Source organism: Octodon degus, unplaced genomic scaffold (genome assembly GCF_000260255.1).
Source record: "Octodon degus isolate 3935 unplaced genomic scaffold, OctDeg1.0 scaffold00257, whole genome shotgun sequence".
NCBI classification, from domain to species: Eukaryota; Metazoa; Chordata; class Mammalia; order Rodentia; family Octodontidae; genus Octodon; species Octodon degus.
The window spans coordinates 2461440-2481398 of NW_004524833.1; the positions used below are offsets into that span (position 1 = coordinate 2461440).

Below are 19959 nucleotides of genomic sequence, written 5' to 3' on the forward strand. Positions count from 1 at the left end.
AGAAAACACCTGGAGAACTCAGGAAATTGACACTGCACATTCCCACATCCGAACATCACCAGCACCAAAACTTACTTTCATCAGGGACACACCTAATTCACAGAAGCATATGGCCTGAGACAAACTGAAGGGACCTTTTCTCCTGCCCCACTATAGTGGTACATACACCTTTGTGGAGTAAAAATTTTAATACACATAATTATGTTTCAATACTGTTGACAATAAGAAGTACAACAAAAGCCTCTCTGTAACCACCAAGATTCTGAATCTTCCTAAGTGGCCCACTTACTCTACGGATACTGGATAGAAACCAAATTCCAATACAACTAACAACTATCTAGATCCTGAGAATTGGTTATAAGACTTGGCCTAGATTTTTAAAATGGCACACCATTCAAAAATGATTTGGACCACAAAAAATTCTCCTGAAGGTAACTTTGAATGGCTAACTCAGTTTTTCCTTTCAACAATTAACAAGTACCAAAGCACTAATGCTTTCCCTACAAACAACACTGCCACTTTACTGCTCCATACCTGGGATCAAAGAGGTCAACAGACTCAAAGACAACTGTGTTGTCATCTCTGCTTGGGAAAAGTAGTCAGAAGAAAGCTACACTAACCTGTGGGTGCTCTTTCAGTGTGGCTGGGCTCACGGCAGCAGTCAAGGGCTATCTCAACTATCCAACACTTGGGTTTCCTTAAATAAGGAATGTCTGACTTTATCTGTCAAATGGAGAGGGCACGATACTTGGGGGAAATGCTCTACCTCTAAACCTCAAGGGTAGATTGAATACTTTTCAGTCCATAAGCAGGTATCAGTGATTCTCTTCATCATCAAACATATTTTTTTTTAAAGAAAAAAAGGATCTTGTTAACATTTGGTATAAAGAATAACACTTTTCATGGTTAGGAATGCCAGAGATAAGTTTCCTGGGTTGTGGCTTTATACATCTGTGTTAAGGGAATCCACTGTGTGCACCAAGTGAGCTTAAATGGACCAATCTCTACAGCAGTACTAGTGTAATGCTGCATGCAAGGCTGGCTATATTAATGTAAAGTTGTAGATTTCTTTAGAAAGGAAAATCACCATTTTTTAAAAACACGAAATTCTTCGATAGAGCCTCTTAAGACCAATGAAAGGCATTTTTTTAAATTAAAGGAAAAATGCAGGCTCACAAAAATCTGCCAACGATGAAAGACACAGTTTTGCTTGATTCCAAGTCTACCTACAGAGCAGTTGCTCTGAGAAGGTAGAAGCAGGGCCAGGCTGGGTTCAAAAACCTACAGGAATGTGCTACACTGCTGAAGCTGTAGCTCCAAATTAAAACTACATCTTCTGTCTTATAACGCTGAGTCCTATTTCATTCCAGCAGGAACACAGTGGCCCAAACCTGTAACAGGCTAACCCTTCTGGCATCCCTAGTTTTAGTGTGTGTCAGTCAGACCTCACACAGCTTTTCAAAGGGGTTACTTACCCAGTGAGTTTTGCATTAGAGGGGTCAGGTGCAGAATTTGAAGGTTATTAAAAGAATAAATGAGAGGGAAAAACGGGTTCTTTAGGGGCAAGTTGTAGCAAATAAAAAACACAGGCCATGTCACATACTGTGGGAAGACAGAGAGCCCATGCAAGAAAAGTCACCCCTGCAGCGACGTAGCTCTAAGTAGGGCGGCAGTCCAGCCCCAGTGCATCCCTTGGATAGCCAAGGCAGTGGTGGCAGAATCGCCACTCAACAAGGATTCTAAGAGTTGCTATTCTTTCATTTTAAGAAAGAATGCTTCCTGTGGTTAATTATTCCCTCAGGTCCCCTAAACAGGTCGTAGTGAGTACCCACAGGCAGAAATAATACATCTAGCTGGGGCTAGAGGCTTCCAGTAACCTTCCTCTCACACATATATATATAACCTTCCTCTCATATATATTTTTTTCTTAAAATAAATTCCATGAACTCATAAATCTCTTCTCTGCAATCAAATGCAAAAGCAGAGCATCCTACTCAGAGGCTCTGAAACACACACATCAATCAGCCTCAAAGCAAATCAGCCTTCCAGTCTCAGAGAAGACTGGTTCAGTTCACAGGCAAGGAAGGGGCTTCTCCTGAATCCTCAAGGCAGGAAGGATGCCTTCAGATGGGCTTGTACAGCAGCGTAGTGACGTATTTCTTCTTGTAGCGGTGGGTGGCACTAAGGACCATCACACTATCCTGCAAGGAAAAGAAGCACACACGGCTAATTCATTAGTTCGGGCCACAGGCAGCTGTTCCCAGCCATTAGTCCTTCACAGCTATTCACTTGTTACAGAGATAATTTAGCTGTAGTAGAAAGAGGTCATCTTGAACTGTAATCTGAATTCCTGTATCATTAATTCGATAGCCGTGGGTAATCCACTTACAGTTTCTGGGCCTTTTTCCCTCATGATACAAAAGATAACACCTATCATCAAGAAATTATGATTACAGGGTAATATGTGACAAAGAACTTGACACAGGGCTAGAGACATAGCTCAGCGGCACAGGGCCTGCCTACTGAGCACAAGGTCCTGGTACCAAAAAAAAAAAAAAAAAAGACACATAAAAAGTGCTGAATAAATACTAGCTTCTTACCTCACACTTTTCATCACTTTAAATTCAATACTAGGTTTAAAACTAGTGAAAAAAAATGGGAATATTCTATTCTCCAGGTCTAGAAGGAAATCAAGTGCAGTGAGAAGGAAACCGATCCTTCTCAAAAACCATTTGTAAGCTCTTAAAGAAGTCTACTTCCCACTGAATGCCAGAGATGAAAAGTCTCTGATGTAAAGGGAACTGAAGAATCTCCAGCTATTCTTGAACATAGTAGATAAAATTCTCCTTAGAAATACACTCAATCCAATGGACCAGTTTCAAATGGCCTAAACAAGGCGAGAAACCCATGAATGAGTCAAAGCCAAGATGAACCAGAGCACTTCAATTAGGTCAGCCCAGTAAGAAGAAAATAAAGGTTATCATTTTTCAGGCTATGCTACAGAGTGCGGGTACGCTACAGGAGATGGCAGGCCTATGATACCAGCTGATAACTGAAGAGCAATTACAAGAAGTAATAAAGTTGAATCAGATCCCAAACAACCCCAAGAAATCCAGTTTAAAATCAGTCTGTCTTCCTACCTTCCACTGCTCTGTATTATGCAAAATGAACGTTTCTAAGGTTACCATTCTATGACTAGTGTATGCTGATAAACAGCCTAAATATGACAGAAGCAAGGCAAGTACAAAGCTTGGTGACAGAGAAGACTTTATTGAAGTAAGAGACAAGTAAGAGAATGACCTGCTTTAGGGGGATCTGGAGTAATGACACAGGAAAGAACAAGAAACCAAGATAAGAGGACCGGACCTCCGTCCTGTCTCTGGTACTTACTGGCAATCTGACCTTCTCTGAGCCTTAGTTTCTTTATCTATAAAACAGGGGTTAAAAATAATACTTACCTCACAAGGTAATTACAAAAATGAAATTCACATATATTTACATACTACCATGTAATTTAAGTTAGTGCTTTTTAATAATCTAGCTACATACCTAAGAAATATAAATGGTTTAAAGAAAAAATTACTGAGGCCCACCCTAGATGCATGAACTTTGATTCTCTAGGGATGTAGCCACAGAATTTGCACGCTCACAAAATTCCATAAGTGATTCTGATAATTATCAGCCTAGCTTGACAGCCACAGAGCTATGTAACTATTCTAATAACCAAACTACAATGGATGGCAAGACACAACAGAACAGTTATTTTCAACCCAGAGTCTAAAATAGCAGAAAAACAAAGGCCTCTAGAGGTTCAGGGAACGGGGAAAATCTGGTCATATCCTCCTCTACCTACTGTGTAGGAGAAACGCAAGTTCTTGGATATCTATGACAGAAGCACCTGAAAGTAGTTCAATTTCACATTTAAAAAGTGGAAGCCTTACTACCACATTCACTGGAAGAAATATGATTTTTTTGTGAAGTGCAACTGGTAGAAATTCAAACTTAAGGAAGTAATGTAAAGTTTTCAGCCACCAGAAAAGAACCCGGGAAGCTAGAAAGTCTATTCAGTTACTGAACAGTCCCGCTAGTCAGAACACAGATACAGAGACTGATATTTAAAATCAACCCAGTAAAAGAAAGAAAAAATTCTATAATTTGACCATTACTATCAGCTTCAGCTTTAGTAAGTACAAGAGCAAGTAACAACTGTAGAGTATGCATCACCTTGAGCCTCTCCTTTCAAGGAGCTATACAGAATCAAGACCACCACTCACCTTAATGGACAATGCATAGAGGTGGTTTAACATAACATGGTTGGGCTCAGGGAGTAAGGCTGGGTCACACTAAGAAAGAGGAAAAAAAAAATCAGTCAATGGGATTAAATGTATAGCAAAGCCAAACAGTCAATGCTATCTTAGAACACTTTGAGAGTACTAAGAACTCTAGAATAGCTTATCTCCTTTAACTAATAAAAAAAAAAAAAAATATATATATATATACATACACACACACACACACACACACACACACACACATAACACATTCCCATTATAGAAAATTTGGAAAATTTCAGTACAGGCAGAAACACTGAACTTCAACAGCTACTACTGTTCCTTAATAGACCTAAACAAAATGTTGCCTATAACAAATGATGGAAGATTTGTGTTAAGTGGTTAAAAATAAAATCAGTGGAACTCAACTACAATAATCAGAGATGTAAATCATAAGCAAAAAAGATCTGTAATCCTTTTGTACATCTATCTAAGTGTCTCCAGTTGGAACAGAAATAGCACATGCTGCTTGTAGCAATAGTTTAGGCCTGATTTCATGAGGAACAGAGGCAACTGTATGTTGTGCATCTGCTTAGGTAAAACTCAGTCTTGGAAAACAGAATCTGTAAGTACAATGCTACTGGTTATGTATATGATTTATAATCTCACTCTAAAATTATTGAGTTTTGGCCCTGATGGTCCTAGAAACCCCAACATGCTCAGGATACTCACAGAAATATTAGTGTCCTTATTAAGAATAACTTGAAGTAGGTGAGGAGGAAGAATAGGTGGAGATTTGAATCTCTCCTCAGATCGAAAGACATACATTTCTTGACCATAAGGCCCTGGAGGTGAGCTGGAAAGGTCTGAAAAATACGCAGATATGAGGGAAAGATAGAAAAACTGGTAACAATACCTGGAGAAAGCTATCAATACATGTCCACTAATACTAAATACTAAAGTAGCCATGGCTTGTCACCTTGTGGCCTAATGGACCTACAACTATTAAGGTACCAAAAGTAAAAGTCCATGGCCAAGCAATGGCCGTGACTCATCCACATGGCTGACACTGACAAAGGTTCTACAATCTGAGGTACAGGATCTCAGGATAAATCCTGAGGGGATTTCACTGACCTTATCAGACCCAAAAGCTACAACTCTTGTTGCATAGGTCCTGCTTTACCTTGGTCTTAACCATCCAGCAGAAAAGTATAAAAACAAAGTATAAGAAGAAAAGCCATGCTGTTATGTTGAGCTGTAGGGGGCACAGGTCAACAATTTCTGTTGCCAGTGGAGTGGAAGACCCAACAGTATTATGTTAATCTCTTTTTTTTTTGGCAGAACCGGGGATTGAACTCAGGCCCTTGTGCTTGCCTAGGAAGCACTTATTCCACTGAGCCATCTCCCTGGCCCCTCCAATACTATTATGGACTACTGGACTCTTTTAGAATATTTTGCTGAGTTAACATACCTATAATATTCAAATAACGGAACTTAACAAAAAAGGGGATACAGATGAATGTCCATTTTGTATCTGTGTATTCAAAATGGTTAGGATAGATATATAGTTGCATTCTCTTAATGAATAGAGGGATTTGTTTTAATATTGTTTGTAAATAGGATATCATGTCTGCATCTTGTACAGCAATTAACCACTAGGAAGAATGTATACAATGTGTTAATTATTGAAGCTGTCCTACCGATTTGGTTTGAAACTGTCTCATTGCTATTTGTTTCGCAATAAAATTATGGGGGGGGGGGGAAAAAAGTAAAAGTCCAAGTCATCCTGAACATAAAGCACAAAGATCCCCAACATGGCAACGTGATCCCATGAGAAGATGAGAAGGTCAAAATCTAGACTTGGGGATGAACTACTCCACTTATCAGCTGCATGACAAGACAATTACTTTTACGTGACCAATTTCTTCATCTGTAAAATAAAAATAATCATCTTTTGCCCTCTTTCCCAATGTGTTTGAGGAAAGCAAAGGGATAACGGTTATTAGGATGTCTTATAAACTTTAAAATAAGGTTAAAAAGTCAGATCTCCTCTTTTCTCTACCTAAGCAAATATGGCAATAAGCACTAGGACAACTGATAACTACAAAAACTGCAGCAATATGGAGAAAATGTAAGAGTGGTCATTAGGAAAGGGAAAAGCAAAACCACAATAAGATATAATTTCTTACTAGCTGGCTTTAATCAAATAACATAGTAACAACTAGTGGAGAGACTGAAACCTTCATACTACTACTGTAGTCTACAGCATGCTACTGGGTATATAAACAATATATTCACTTCAGGAAACTGTTTGGCAGTTCCACAAAGTTAAGTATAAAGTTTCATTATGACCCAGAAGTTACATCCCTGGGTACATGCCCAAGATGAAACATATATCCATACAAAAATTTGTATGGGAACATTCATAGCAACATTATTTATAATAGTCAAATCATGGAAATAATCCAAACGCTTACCAACAAAGAATGGCTAAACAAATGGTTTAACATGGAATTTTATTCAGTCATAAAAGCAAAGCACTAATACATGCTATAACATGGATGAATCCTCCAAACATTATACTCGTCGAAGAAGCCATACACAAAAGAGCACAAATCATATGACCCTATTTATATGAAATGTCCACAATGGGCAAACCCATAAAGAAAGAGAATAGATTTGTGCTTGACAGAGACAAAAGAAAAAAGGAAATGGGCAATGAGTGCTACTGAGTACAAAGTTTCTTTGGTGGGGGATAAAAGTACTCTGGAATTTTAAATAGCAACAGTTTCTGTAGCAACAATTATAGAGCTGTCACTATTCTAAAAAGTCTTGACTTGTACAACAAAAAGGGTGGATATGTTATGCAAATTATATTTCAAAAATATAAAAAGAGTACAGACTAGAAGGAAAGGTACAAACATGGAATTTTTGTTTAAAATGTAGCCAGAAGTAGTGATACATGGCTGTAATCCCAGCACTCAGGAAACTAAGCCAGAAGGAAAGCCTAAAGTTCAAGACTAGCCTACGCTGCATGGTAAGTTCAAGGCCAGCCTGAACTGTCCTCTCTCAAAAACAAAAAACAAACAAACAAAAAAAAAACCCCAAAAAACAAGTAACTTAAGAACTTAAAAAAACTCAGTAATGTTTTCTAGTCTCCACTGGCAATGATTTTAATAACCAGTTCGTTTAAAGAACTCGGACTTCAGTTAAACACCTATGAAGCAAAAGGAAAAAGTAGCAAGAATAGTGATATCAGTATCTTAGAAACATACAGAAACTGAAACTTTTCAAAGCACTTTCAATGATTTTGTCGTCCAGGCCACAAAACTGTGCTGCGGGCCGGGGAGCTGGCTCAGTAGAAGAAGCGCTTCCCTGCTAAGTGCAAGGGCCTGAGTTCAATCCCCGGTTCAATGATTTGACCAATGTCGTAGAAGGAGCTAGACACTTGCTACATAAAAAAGTAACTCCCTGCGCACACACTGACATCGATTACCTATAGATTCCTAATAAAACCTATGCTAAGCCTTACCTCAGCGGACGGAAACTGGGCGCAACAGGGAACAGAGAAATATTCAAAGCGTACTAGTCCTCTCACTACATAATTATGGTTGACTATTATCAGTTGCTCTGTGAGAATCATATAACGCAATCATATAATGCAAGTTAATGCATAATTCAATTCATTTTTAACCCTTGTAATGTACAGCTTAACTCGGCTTATATAATGAAAACAACTATTTTCAAATTTTTCCTCAACAGGCAATCATTACACTACAGATAACTCTTTCAGAAATGTCACAGGGCTCCTTGAGCCCCAAGATTCTGATGTATTTCACTTAAGATGTACAGGAAGTTTTTAATGTAAAGATATCTTAAAACATACACGTCTAACCCTACACAAGGCTGAAACTGGAAAACACAGCCTGTTCTCAGGCAAAGAATTGCAAAATTTAACAAGGCTTAACATTCCAATGCCAGCTGCAAGACAAGTGGCACTGTTCTGCTTGCTTTCAAGTTTTCCAGAGACCTCCCACCTCAAGGACAGCTCAGCTCAGTCTTAGGCAAGGATTTATTCTTCCAGGTTATGGTGAACAGGAAGAATAACGCTCATTATATGACAGGAGCCCCCATTAGCTTGCATAAGGCAAAACACGTGTAACCAACTGTAGAGTATCCTGTTATCTACCATTTTACTTCCTTCTAACAACCTATATAAGGCACTATAAAACCCAAGGCGGGGCTGGTGATTGGGACTTCACTGTCCCCAGTCTGCTAGCACAATAACAGTAATAAAAGCTGGACGCTTTCCAAAGGTCCTCGGTGTCTTCCTGTCTTCCTGCCGGCCTGATCTCAAGTTCTGTACTGAGATCAAGGTACTGTGATTGTGGAGAACACTGAGCCCAAGCTCCTGGTTTTACTGTCAACGAACTGAGCACCCAAAAGATTGAGGGGTGATCAGATTGATTGTCCTTGCTGGCAAAACTAGTCAGTAGGTGAAACGGGCTTTGAACTCACAATAGTGAAGCATGCTTAGTGGAAATACAGCTTATAGTTCTTTAGAGGAACATCGCTCTTAATGTAAAGTTATAAAGTAGTAACTGTGTGGGAGACTATGTGAGGCCTTGTTGACCTTTCCTGGGATGGAAGAGGGGGTGGAACGCTGCCCTCCTGTGTCTGTGTGCAGGAATCCTGATGCTCACAATACCCCTGAGCACAACATCAGCCAAGGGCTAAACAAAAAAAATTACATATGGGCTGTAAAGTTATGTTCCTCATTAATCATTTACGGTTTCTTGAACTTTGAATTGCAGGACTGCTAAACACTGCCTTGTTTTATCTAATGAAAAGGAGACCTGTGGATTCCCAGGGCTCTTGCCTCCTTCAGACAGGAGCACCGCAGTCCCCCTTGGTTAGAAATTTGTCTCTCTTGTCTTTTATCCCTAGTTCTACCCCCTAGCGCAGTTTGCAGGCTGGCTCCTGTGAATGTGGTTTGCCAACTACTCTCCTGATACTACCTAAATGTAAGAAAAGAAGGCCTTGAGTTACAGCAGATTACGACAGAACTGCAGCAAAGAAACATGGACTGGTCTCTCTTACCACTTTTTAAGCAAAAACACATAAAACTGCAATTACCTACAAATTAATTGTGGTTTTTAATTTTTAACCTATTTTCCCCCAAGGATTACTGTATCTACAGAGTTTCATAAAACTGCTGAATTGCCAAGTCTCATATTGACAAGATTAAGCTGAGGCACCTTAAGAAGACAAACCAAGCACTTCTAACTTTTGTTGGTGATTCCACCAAACTCAGTGGAGAATCTGAAGTATTACTAGAAATATCTTTTCAAACTATATAGGCTACAGCCTATTAGTGGTCTATAAAAGATAAAATAGAAAAGAGGATGTCAAACATTCTACCACAGGACCTGTGTTAGGAGTTTAGGGCGGGGGGTGCAAAACAAACATTAGGTTGGCATGCAAAACAAATGTCTGATTTGAATCCTAGTAAAAAGTTTGAAATAAAATGCACCAGACTAAAATTTTTTTGCCGCAAAGAAGGGGACCAACTGTTTATAGGATATATAAGTATACATAGGGCTCAGAAGACTCCTGAGAAGAAATTGAAACATAAAACTTAAACACTTTGAGGAAAGAATATGTTAGTACAAGCAAAGCCCAGCATGAGAGGGCCAACTCTACCACATTACCTCGACACGATGTCTCAGAGCTTTCCATAGAGTCTAGCTTTAAAGCATCAAATACTTCAAAATCAGATTTCTTGACATGGATCAAGTTGTTAATTGTGCCGAGCTGACTGGTAACCACAGGCTGAAAGAGTAAACAGAAAAAATTACTGAATTCCTTTTTCAAAACCACTTGTGAAGGCCATAGAAAGAATACTAAAGGAAACCAATGTACTATTTAAGTCTTCTACTCAAGAATTTTTTTTTAACCAAAAACTTAACAAAATTTGGATTATATATGAAAAAATGATAGTTGTATTTTTTAGTTAAACTTAAGAATGACCACAGTTAGCACTTCCATCTCTTATCAAGAGAATCCTTGTGCACTGCGTGCTGTTGGCCATCAGTCCCAACACCAACGATAGCTAAAGTGAGGCTGCTAAATCAAGTCTACCCTTTGAGATGAAGACTTTACCTCTGAGGGATCATGAACCCATTGTCCATCCACAAAGAATTTGTATTGATGCTCTCCCTCAGGAAGGTCCAGGATGGCAACAAAATCATTATGGCTACAAAAGAAATCAGGTCAAACAGGTTCTTTTTAGAGAATAAAGTATGAAAATCAAGGTATGCCAGTGACTACTCATAATCCCAAGCCTCTGAATTCCTCATGGACCAAATAATGTGTAAATCAATTTTGCTTTCTATATCACCTTGGACATGTATTTGCCAACACCTCCCTGCCCCCTGCAATAACTTGTTTTAACTAGTATCTGGAAAAAAAGTCATTGATTCCCCAAAATGGATCGCTTTAGTAGATATTTTGATGACTTATAAGTATAAAGTAGCAAGCATATTTATTTTATTTTATTTTATTTATTTTGGCGGAACTGGGGATTGAACCTTGCGCTTGCCAGGGAAGCGCTTATTCCACTGAGCCATCTCCCCGGCCCGCAAGTATGTTTAGCATACAAAAATGTTTCCAAGTATTCTGTCCATACTTTGGTGAGATTTTTCTAGAGAATGGCTCATCATACCAAAGTTAAATAGTTCATTACTGCTTTGCAAAACAACAGTGGCAACAGCAGCAACAAAATCAGGTAACGTTTCTACGTAGTTGTATCTTAATTAAACATGGAGGTCAAAGTAACTGAAGGCTTCTCGCAAACACAGAAAAGATTTATGTGACACTCTCCTAAGAATCTAAGTACAAAGGGGTTACAAACGCACTTGAGGCAATAATTCTAAGTAAAACATCTCTGATTTATGAGGATTAAAAAATAAGGCCATAGATACAATAAGTAGTCCGAGAAAGAGGCACGTTCTTCAGAGAGCACATAGTAGGCAGACAGTAGTCTATCTTGGTTTCTATTCTAAAGGAAGTTAGTTCCTGGAGCCTGTAAACTCAACCATGACACACATCTTTACCTTTTATTTAATTTATTTATTTAATATTTATTTATTTAGTGTGTGTGTGGCCAGCTCAGCCCACCAGGGGGCGGGGCTGGCTGGCATGTGGTGCTGGGGGATTGAACCGCGGTCCCTGTGCTTTTAGTTTGTTCTAAGTAGGTGCTTTAGACCACTGAGCCATCTCACCAGCCAAATTGAGGTACATTCTTTTTTTTTTTTTTTTTGGCGGAACCGGGGATTGAACTCAGGCCCTTGTGCTTCTTTACCTTTTAATCAGTGGAATCTTGGTGCTCCAATTGTTGAAGGACCCAGAGATGAAGACTTCCTTGCCTCCTTCAGACCAGCGGATAACAGTGGGCCGGGCCTGCTGTGTGGGCTTTATGGAGTCATCCAAATCCTGCTGCCATGATACAAAGTCTTTGTCCCCAGGTAGCTGTAAGAAGGAGTAGGTCATCCCTAGAATAAATTGTGACCCAAGAATTCTTAAAAGGTTACTCTCCTTCCTAGGGTAAGGAGGGGTACTAGGCTTTTAAAGCTTTTAAGATTTAATATTGGCAAGCAAATCAGATTTTGAATAAGCTATAGAAAAAAAGTATCTGTTGGGAAGTTTAAGCTGGACAGTTGGCAGGTGCTGCCTTTCAAGAAAAATAACTCCCACACTTATGGCACGGATCTTGCACTCAGTAGTTCAGAGGCTCCCATGTAGACTAGAGACTGTGACAAACGGTGTGGAATCTCTCATTGGTACAAACAGGATTCATCTTAAATTTTCAAATCAACAATTCCAGATAATGTTTCCTGAAAATCGTGAAAAATATGGTGGGGATCCACAGCACACTCATAAACTTTATGCTGTTACCAAAATAGAAAGTTCAAAAAGATGTCCACCTTGGGAAAAACACACAATAAAGATGCTTGGATTCAAAAAACCACACATTCCTCAAGCTTACACTATCCCGTCAGTGAACGCAGAACTAAAGCAGTTACACATTCGCTAAGAATGAACCCCTGAAGCTTCCTCAAGGACTTCCAACAGAAGAGAACACGTCTAATACAACGCTTAAGAGCACTGGGGATTTGGTAGTGCAGTGTGAATTCTAAATCTTTCGGATGGAAACTGGCACGAGTTCAAGGCTAGCCGAAACTACAGAGCAGGACCCTAGCTCCAAAGAAAAGGAAAAAGGCCCGTGAAGCAGGAAATAAGGCTCTGTGACATGTCCTGATGCCACAGAGTGTCAGATTTTAAAATGTATTTTTAAAACTCGTGGGAAAATGTTTTCATCAAAATATACTTACCCACCCCCGAAACAACTAGAAAGACTCATGTAGGACCCAAAAGATAAAATGGCTCAAGTGCAGCCTAACAGAACTTAACATCTGCGTTCATATGGATCACTCACTCTTGCAAGGTGACTCTTAGAAACATCCTTACTGCCTGTTACTGTTTAACTCATAGAAGGAAGACAATCGTGTATGCCTGAGTATTTTTCTCTGAAAAAAAGAAAAATATAAAGTATGGTCTTATTAAAAATTAAGTCAGGTAACATTTTTAATTTTCCGTGTACTATGATGTTTCATTGGATTAAAGCCTTTCCTAGCTGGGGAGAAGCTGCTCCTTCCGGAGCCGGCCAGTTCAGAACACACTGTGACAATGAATACACACACTGTGGGGAGCAGCTACACACGTGCGTCACATCATGACTTCCTCCTGCTATCCCTCCATTCCTAGGTCCCCTTCCCATCGCCAGAAGGTCTACCTCCCTGCTTCCTGGCATCACTTACTGTGCTCTTTAAATTACTAATGCAATGGGTTTCCCTTATATGAGAAACCCATTATTTATTTAACCTATTTATTTAACCTCTGCACCTGGTTTATTTCACCTAGCATTATAGTCTTATTTTCCTTCAAATGACTAAACTTGCCTTTGTTTATGATAATAGCACTCCACTGGGACCATCTATCAGATTTTCCTTATCCATTCACCTGTTGAGGGACATACAGGCTGCTTTAAAGATTCAGCTACTGTGAGCTGGGTACACTTGCATCACTGTTATGTGACACCTTAGAAGGGACTCAGAAGAGGTATAGGTAGATCAAATGGAATCTTTAGTTTTAGTGTTTCGACGACTCTCCAGGCTGACTTCCTTACCAACCACCGACAATGTGGAAGGGTTTCTTTTCCTCTCCTTCCCACAGCCAGGCCAGCACTTCTTTGGTTCAGTTTGTACAGCCACTGTTTCTGGAGTAAGATGGAAAGCTCACTGTTGTTTTGACTTGCACTTCGTTAGTGGTCAAAATGCTGAATATTTTTTCACGTATCTGCTATTTGCTGTATCTTTTGAGAACTGTTTCTTCAGTTGTCTGCCTTTTGATCGGGTCTTTCACTTTGGGGGAGGTCTTTTATTTTTTTTTTTTTTTGAGTCATTTACATATTGCAGATATTAGTCCTTTTCTGAGAAGTAGCTGGTAAATTACCCATTCTATAGGTTATCTCTTCACTCTGTTGATTTTTTTACTTTGCTGTGCTTTTTAATTTTGTTTTTTAAATGTATTTGGTGCAGGGTCTTACTACGCAGCTCTAACTCAAAGTGATCCTCCAAACACAACTGCTGCCATCTTACTCTTCTGTTCACAAAGTCCTTTTGTACAACTGTGTCTTTAGGAACTTTACTTATTCTACTGTATTAGGTACTTTTTTCATTGCTGAGAGAAAATAACCAACACCCAAAGTTAAAGGAAGAAAAGTTTATTTAGCTCCCTTTACAGAGGTCTCAGTCCATAACCAGCTGACTCCAAGGCAGGGTGATGTGGCAGAGGGGCACCACAGAGAAACAGTTCACAGAGGACAGAAGATAGCAAAAATCCAAGGGACATTACGAGCGTCTTCTTACCTAGGGTGTTCACTCCTTAATCCTAGTGCCCCGAGCCTAGCACAGCACTCTGAATCAGTCCTAGTGTCACATACTACACCAGAAATTTCTGAAAAGCCCCACCTATGATTGCATGAGGCTCCGGGGAGACATCTAGACATAAGCCATAACCTCTACCTTCCACAAGGTTGTTTTAATATCCAGTCTTCTAATCCATTTTACCAGCATCAGAGATAGGGCTCCAGATTCATTCTTCTGCATGTGGATAACCAGTTTTCCCAAAACCATTTGTTAAAGAGGCTGTATTTTCTCCAGTGTGTGTTTCAGGCTCCTTTGTCAAGGATCAGATGGCAGAATCTTTCTGCATCCTCTATTCTGTTCCACTGATCCACGCCTGATTTTGTGTCAGTACGATACCAATTTTTTGTTTAGTTTTTGCTTTTAGCAGTGGGGATTTCAACTCAGGTTCTGTGCCCTGAGCTACAACCCCAGCTATATATATATATATATATATATATATATATATATATATATATATATATATATATATATTTGAGACAGGGTCTCACTAAGTCATTAGGTTGCCCAGGCTAGGCACCCAATTGTGATCTTCCTACCTCAGCCTGAGTGCTGAGACCACAGGTGTGCCTGAACCTAAGCCCCACTATGTGGTGCCTGGAGGCGCTCCTGCCTCAGGTGCCAAGCGCAGCTCGTAAGGTCAAGACCATTTGGACATTGGTGACAAGGACAGCCTCCCCAGGTAATGGTCATGCAGTTGTCCTGCACTACTTTCATTTCACAAGGTCCAGCTCATGAGCAGAAGCTCATGGCCAGAAAATGTCAGGACTGTGGGCCTTAGAGGAGGGCGGTATGGCCCCTGTCTTGGTGGCCTTGTTTCCTGTAGCCAAAGGGCTGTTGGGTGATCCCGGGGACACCAGACCCTGTTTGTGCACAGAATTAATTCACGGACCCTTACAGTGGACTGCATCTGGGGGTCTCACTTCTCTCCAACCACAGTATTCTGCAGCAGCATCTGGCAACAGGTTTAAGAGGACAAAATAGCACCTCAGGCAAAGGCCGCATCAAGGACCTGTGCCACGAGCCTTGGGAAGGCCAGGGTTCAGAGTCCAGGTCAGACAAATGATGAGACACAGATTCTCCCAAGGATCCTAGGGCCTCTGTACAGCCTTGTGTCCTGTCCCTGAGTAGGACCTTACCTCATGGAAGGACAGAAGGACAAGAGACTGAAGGGCTTCTTGAGCCCTTAGGTCCTACAGCAGGCACCCCCAGCTGCTGTGCAGGGACCCAGTGTGCTACATGCCGACTTCACCCAGCAGCTCACATTCCACCCGGAAAGGGCGACTCCAGGTAGCTAGGCAAGCGTCCACAGCCAGGCACCTGACCTGCCTGCCCTGAGAAGGGGGCTGGAGGAGGGTCCTGGTGGGCCGCATCCCGAGGTCCCGTGCTCCCCAACCCCAGACACCAAGGCCCGTGCCTAGCTCCCACACAGAATGCGCTGCCATCCTGCAATCAGCTGTCCCCACCTGCTCCGTTACTCTGGCCCTCCCCTCTACCAAGTGTCTCACTGACAGTACCAACCCCTTCCATGGCACTAGAGCCCTCTTGCTGTGACAAACTGCCAGGGTGGAGTGGCTTGAAGCCACCTGAGGGCCCTGGGAAGCAATGCATGCCCTTGTCCTCTTCTCTGCACCTGGTCTATAGCCAATGTTGTCCCTGCCTTGGTCACATGCATCTCCACGTGGTCCCCACCAAGACACTGTGCCTGGGAAGCAGGTGTCCACAGGGCCCAGCACAGGGACATGATGTCCTATGGACGGGGTGGTTGCTGCACCCACAAGGTCTGCCTGGGGCCAGCTCCTGAGAGATTGTACAGACACTGTCCTGCTATAACAGGTCTCCTCGCAGGTCCAGAGGGTGGTACCATAGGCTCGGTGCTCTGTCGCCTGCTGTTTTTTTCTGTCAGGAAAGTTGTGAGGTATATACACTACACTACACTACACAACACAAATGTGAAAACAAGACCCAGAGCAAGACTGAAGCAGCGTATGTCCCCGCCCTTCAGCAGCACTCTGCCTCCTGCGGCTCTCTGCTCTTCATTGCGGCACTGAGAATGCAGTGCAGAGCCAGCATCTCCATCCTGGGATCCTCTCAGAAGAGCGGCCAGAAGAGTTCCCATAGCAGACACTCAGGGCGCAGTCACACGTACAGGGCTCCTGACAGCAGCATTTGCTCCCGCCCATCTGGGAAGCCCGCTGCTCCAAATCCATCCATCCTGTTCTGGCGTGGAGATGAGCGTGCTAAGTACATTCTAAGCACACGCCTCACACTGAGCCACAGTACAGCTCAACAGTGATTCAGTATGACAGAAGAGCTGTGTTACTGCATTTTCTGTGGCCACCATCCTGTGCACTGATGCAGGACACAGGATCCCACAGGGTTTGGAGAACCTGACATCCACCTCCTTCCTGAGACATTGCTGGGCAGCCCACATGTCCTTAGGTCCCCAGAGAGACAGCACATTGTGCAGTGGGGCAGAGGCTGAGGGGAGAATGTCCCTGTCCTGTCATACCAGGAAGCCAGGAGATAAGCAAATGTACAAAATTCTTCACTCCTTACACAATTGTTTTTTTGCTCCAGAAAAAAATTTCCACAAGTCATTTTTCATGAAAAGGTAGTTGAAGTTAACCTCTGCTGGGTTTCCACTGTAAATGAATCGATGTACTCTGACATTTCAGTTTTCATGTCTGATGCTACTGACATGTATATCTGTTGCTGATGACTCCGCAACTTGGGCCTGGCTGGCAGAGGGAGTGGGTCAATAGGTCACATAGTCATGGCATGCACTGTGCAAGTCTGTAGCCCCTCAGTCTTTACCGGGGATAACAGTGGCATCTTCAACCCACCTGTGACACTGCACAGCATATTCAGACATCACTGGTAGCCCCCATGTAGCAGAACACCCTGAGCTTGAGCTCTGATGGGCTCCAGGAATATAACTCAGCAGAAAAGCTCTTTGGGGCCCGCGATCACTTGCAAAGGCATGAAGGGGTCAAGTTTGAGGGCAGTGTCAGATTCCCATATTCCCTATGGAGATGTCATGCCACCCTCATGATGCTGAACAACGGGAAACCTCATGTCCACAGACGTGGCACCACAGGCTCCCAGGCATGTCAGGCTCACTGCTGAGCATCCTCAATTGCACATCTCTCCCTCCAACAACCAAGGGTCACTCGTTCACCACTTGCTGTCACCTACACTGCAAGGAAAAAGTCATAATCCCCTGAAAAGGAAAAAAAAAAAGCCTAACAACATCCAGTCCACCAGTAAGAGACCACACCGTGGGCGTAGGTCCCCACGGTTCACCTGCTCCAGTGCCTCCTTGTCCTTTGGAGCTGCTGTCCCTGTCCCGGGTCCACTGCAAGTGGACTGCTGCGTCCACAGATGCTGCAAGAGTTCTCTGCACTGCTGAATAACAGTGCTCCACAGGGTTGTGTTGGAAACAGCGCTGCCCCCCTTTGTGACTTGCTAAGTCTCCTTTCTTTTTCTTCTTGTTTTGAGACAGGGTCTCACTATGCCTTTTAGGCTGACCTTCAATTCACTATGTAGCCCAGGCTGGCCTTGAATTCACAGCAACCCTCCTCCCTCAGCCTCCTGAGTGCCAAGACTACAGGCGTGTGCCACTGTGTCTTGGTTTTGGTTTTTTGAGACAGGATCTCACTATATAGTTCAGTCCACCCCTGAACTTACTATGTAGCCCAGCCTGGCCTCAAACTCATAGCAGTTCTCCTGCCTTAGCCACCAGAAAGCTGGAATTACAGCTTGTGCCACGAAACCTGGCTTACCATGCTCTTTTCATCACCACAGCTTTGTACTATCCCTTGAAATCCAGGATGGTGATGCCTCATGCCTCCTGCGTTGCTTAGTGCCCAGGACTGCTTTTGCTATCCTAAGTCTCTTCGGGTTCCACATTTATTTTTTTATTTTTTTAGCGGTACTGGGGATTGTACTCGGGATCCTGTGCATGCCAGGCAAGCACTTTATTCTACTGAGCTATCTCCCCGGGCCCCACATTTTTTTATTTTATTTTATTTTATTTTATTTTTTTTGTGGCCAGCTCAGCGCTGGTGGGGCTGGCATAGCATGTAGTACCAGGGGTGGAACCACAGTCCCTGCACTTTGCCTAAGCTGGTGCTTTAGACCACTGAGCTATCTCACTGGCACTACATAAATTTTTTTTTTAATTTATTTATTTATTTATTTATTTATTTGTGTGTGTGTGTGTGTATGTGTGTGTGGCCAGCTCAGCCCACCAGGAAGCAGGGCTGGCTGGCATGTGGTGCTGGGGGGATTGAACCGCGGTCCCTCTACTTTGTTAAGCTTGTTCTAAGTAGGTGTTTTAGACCACTGAGCCATCTCACCAGCCCTACATAAATTTTATAATTATTTTTTTCTAGTTCTTTGAAGAATGCTGCTGTACTCTGATTGGGATTGCACTAGGTCTACATATCAGTTTTGGTAAAAAGGCCATTATACAGTATCGGTTCTGCCTATGTGGGAATAGGAGATACCTTCCCATTTTCTAGTCAGGCATACATTTTCACAGGCAAATGTAAGCAGCTCTCTATTACTGACTGTCATGAAAATTCCTACATAACTCATAAATCCTGCAAGTTACACAAAGAAAGGACAGTAAAAATTTAAAATCAAAGGACTCAGGATGAAGCTCAGGTGTAGTCTACTTGCCTAATCTAATGAACTGGAGCCCAGTTCAATCCCCAGCCCTGCAAAAAAACTAAAATTAAAAATCAAATATTTTATTTTGCAAAATTGGAGAAGTGTTACCAAACTTCATAGATGCTCACTAATGCCAGGTTTATCCTAATGATTTCAGGAGTAAGGATGAAAAATTTTGCAGTCACAAGGAGCAAAAGATTAAAAACACAGTTTCCTTTATGCAAAGCAGTTCCAGTGTCAAATGATTATTTGTAGAATTCAGAAAAAATTAACTGCTTAGCTTTTCTTCACTACCGTCCTTTCAGACCAAGAACTAGCAAACTACAAGTAGTGAGTTAGATGTTTTCATAATGTATTTATTGGAAAACAGCTATGCTCGTTTATTTATCTATAATCTTCAGCTATTTTTACCCTACAGTAGAACTGAATAGCTATAACAGACTGAGACACAAAGTCTAAAATATTTACTATCTGACTTGTATAGAAAAGTTTGCTAACTCCTGCCATGCTTGAGATAGCTTCACTGAGTGGTATATAGGTCAATAAGACTATATAATATCAAATCAAAATATTAACTAATAAAATAATGTGCACTGAAAGAAAAAAAGACAAGCTTATTTATTTTTCTTTATTCCAAAATGGAAAAAAAAATCTATCTTGTCTACTGTTTCTCAGTATTACTCAATGCACCGTATGAAAAACTATACGCATACACCAAAGTAAATAGAGAAAGAATACTTTAGGAGACTTTCACAAGCAATTGGCCTAAGAGAAAACCTCAGTCCTCAAACTGTGAAAGCAGTACACTCTGGCTGACTGGCAACACCAGAGTCACAGAAAAATATGCCTAAGAATAACACCCTAATAATCTGATTCAGAGGGGCTGGAGAGATGGCTCAGTGGTCTAAAGCACCTACTTAGAACAAGCTTAGCAAAGCATCAGGGACTGCGGTTCGATCCCCCAG

At 41.6% G+C, this 19959-nt stretch overlaps 1 protein-coding gene across 4 annotated transcripts in view; it reads right to left on the reverse strand.

Annotated features, from left to right (window-relative positions):
- Nucleotides 1-460: 460 nt before the first annotated feature.
- The window catches only part of Prkab2 (protein kinase AMP-activated non-catalytic subunit beta 2), a 23176-nt gene continuing 3677 nt past the window's right edge, over nt 461-19959 (reverse strand). For 2 of the 4 annotated variants that reach the window (XM_023706462.1, XM_004646185.2), the window contains 6 exons: nt 11635-11801; nt 10434-10527; nt 9983-10103; nt 5004-5137; nt 4275-4343; nt 461-2201 (listed from right to left, as the gene is read on the reverse strand). In XM_023706462.1, the coding sequence (XP_023562230.1) occupies nt 2124-2201; nt 4275-4343; nt 5004-5137; nt 9983-10103; nt 10434-10527; nt 11635-11801 (663 nt within the window). In that variant the 3' untranslated portion in view covers nt 461-2123. Of the gene's footprint in view, nt 2202-3390; nt 3428-4274; nt 4344-5003; nt 5138-9982; nt 10104-10433; nt 10528-11634; nt 11825-19959 lie in introns of all 4 variants that reach the window. The other 2 variants (XM_023706463.1, XM_023706464.1) reach the window with 2 other exon arrangements.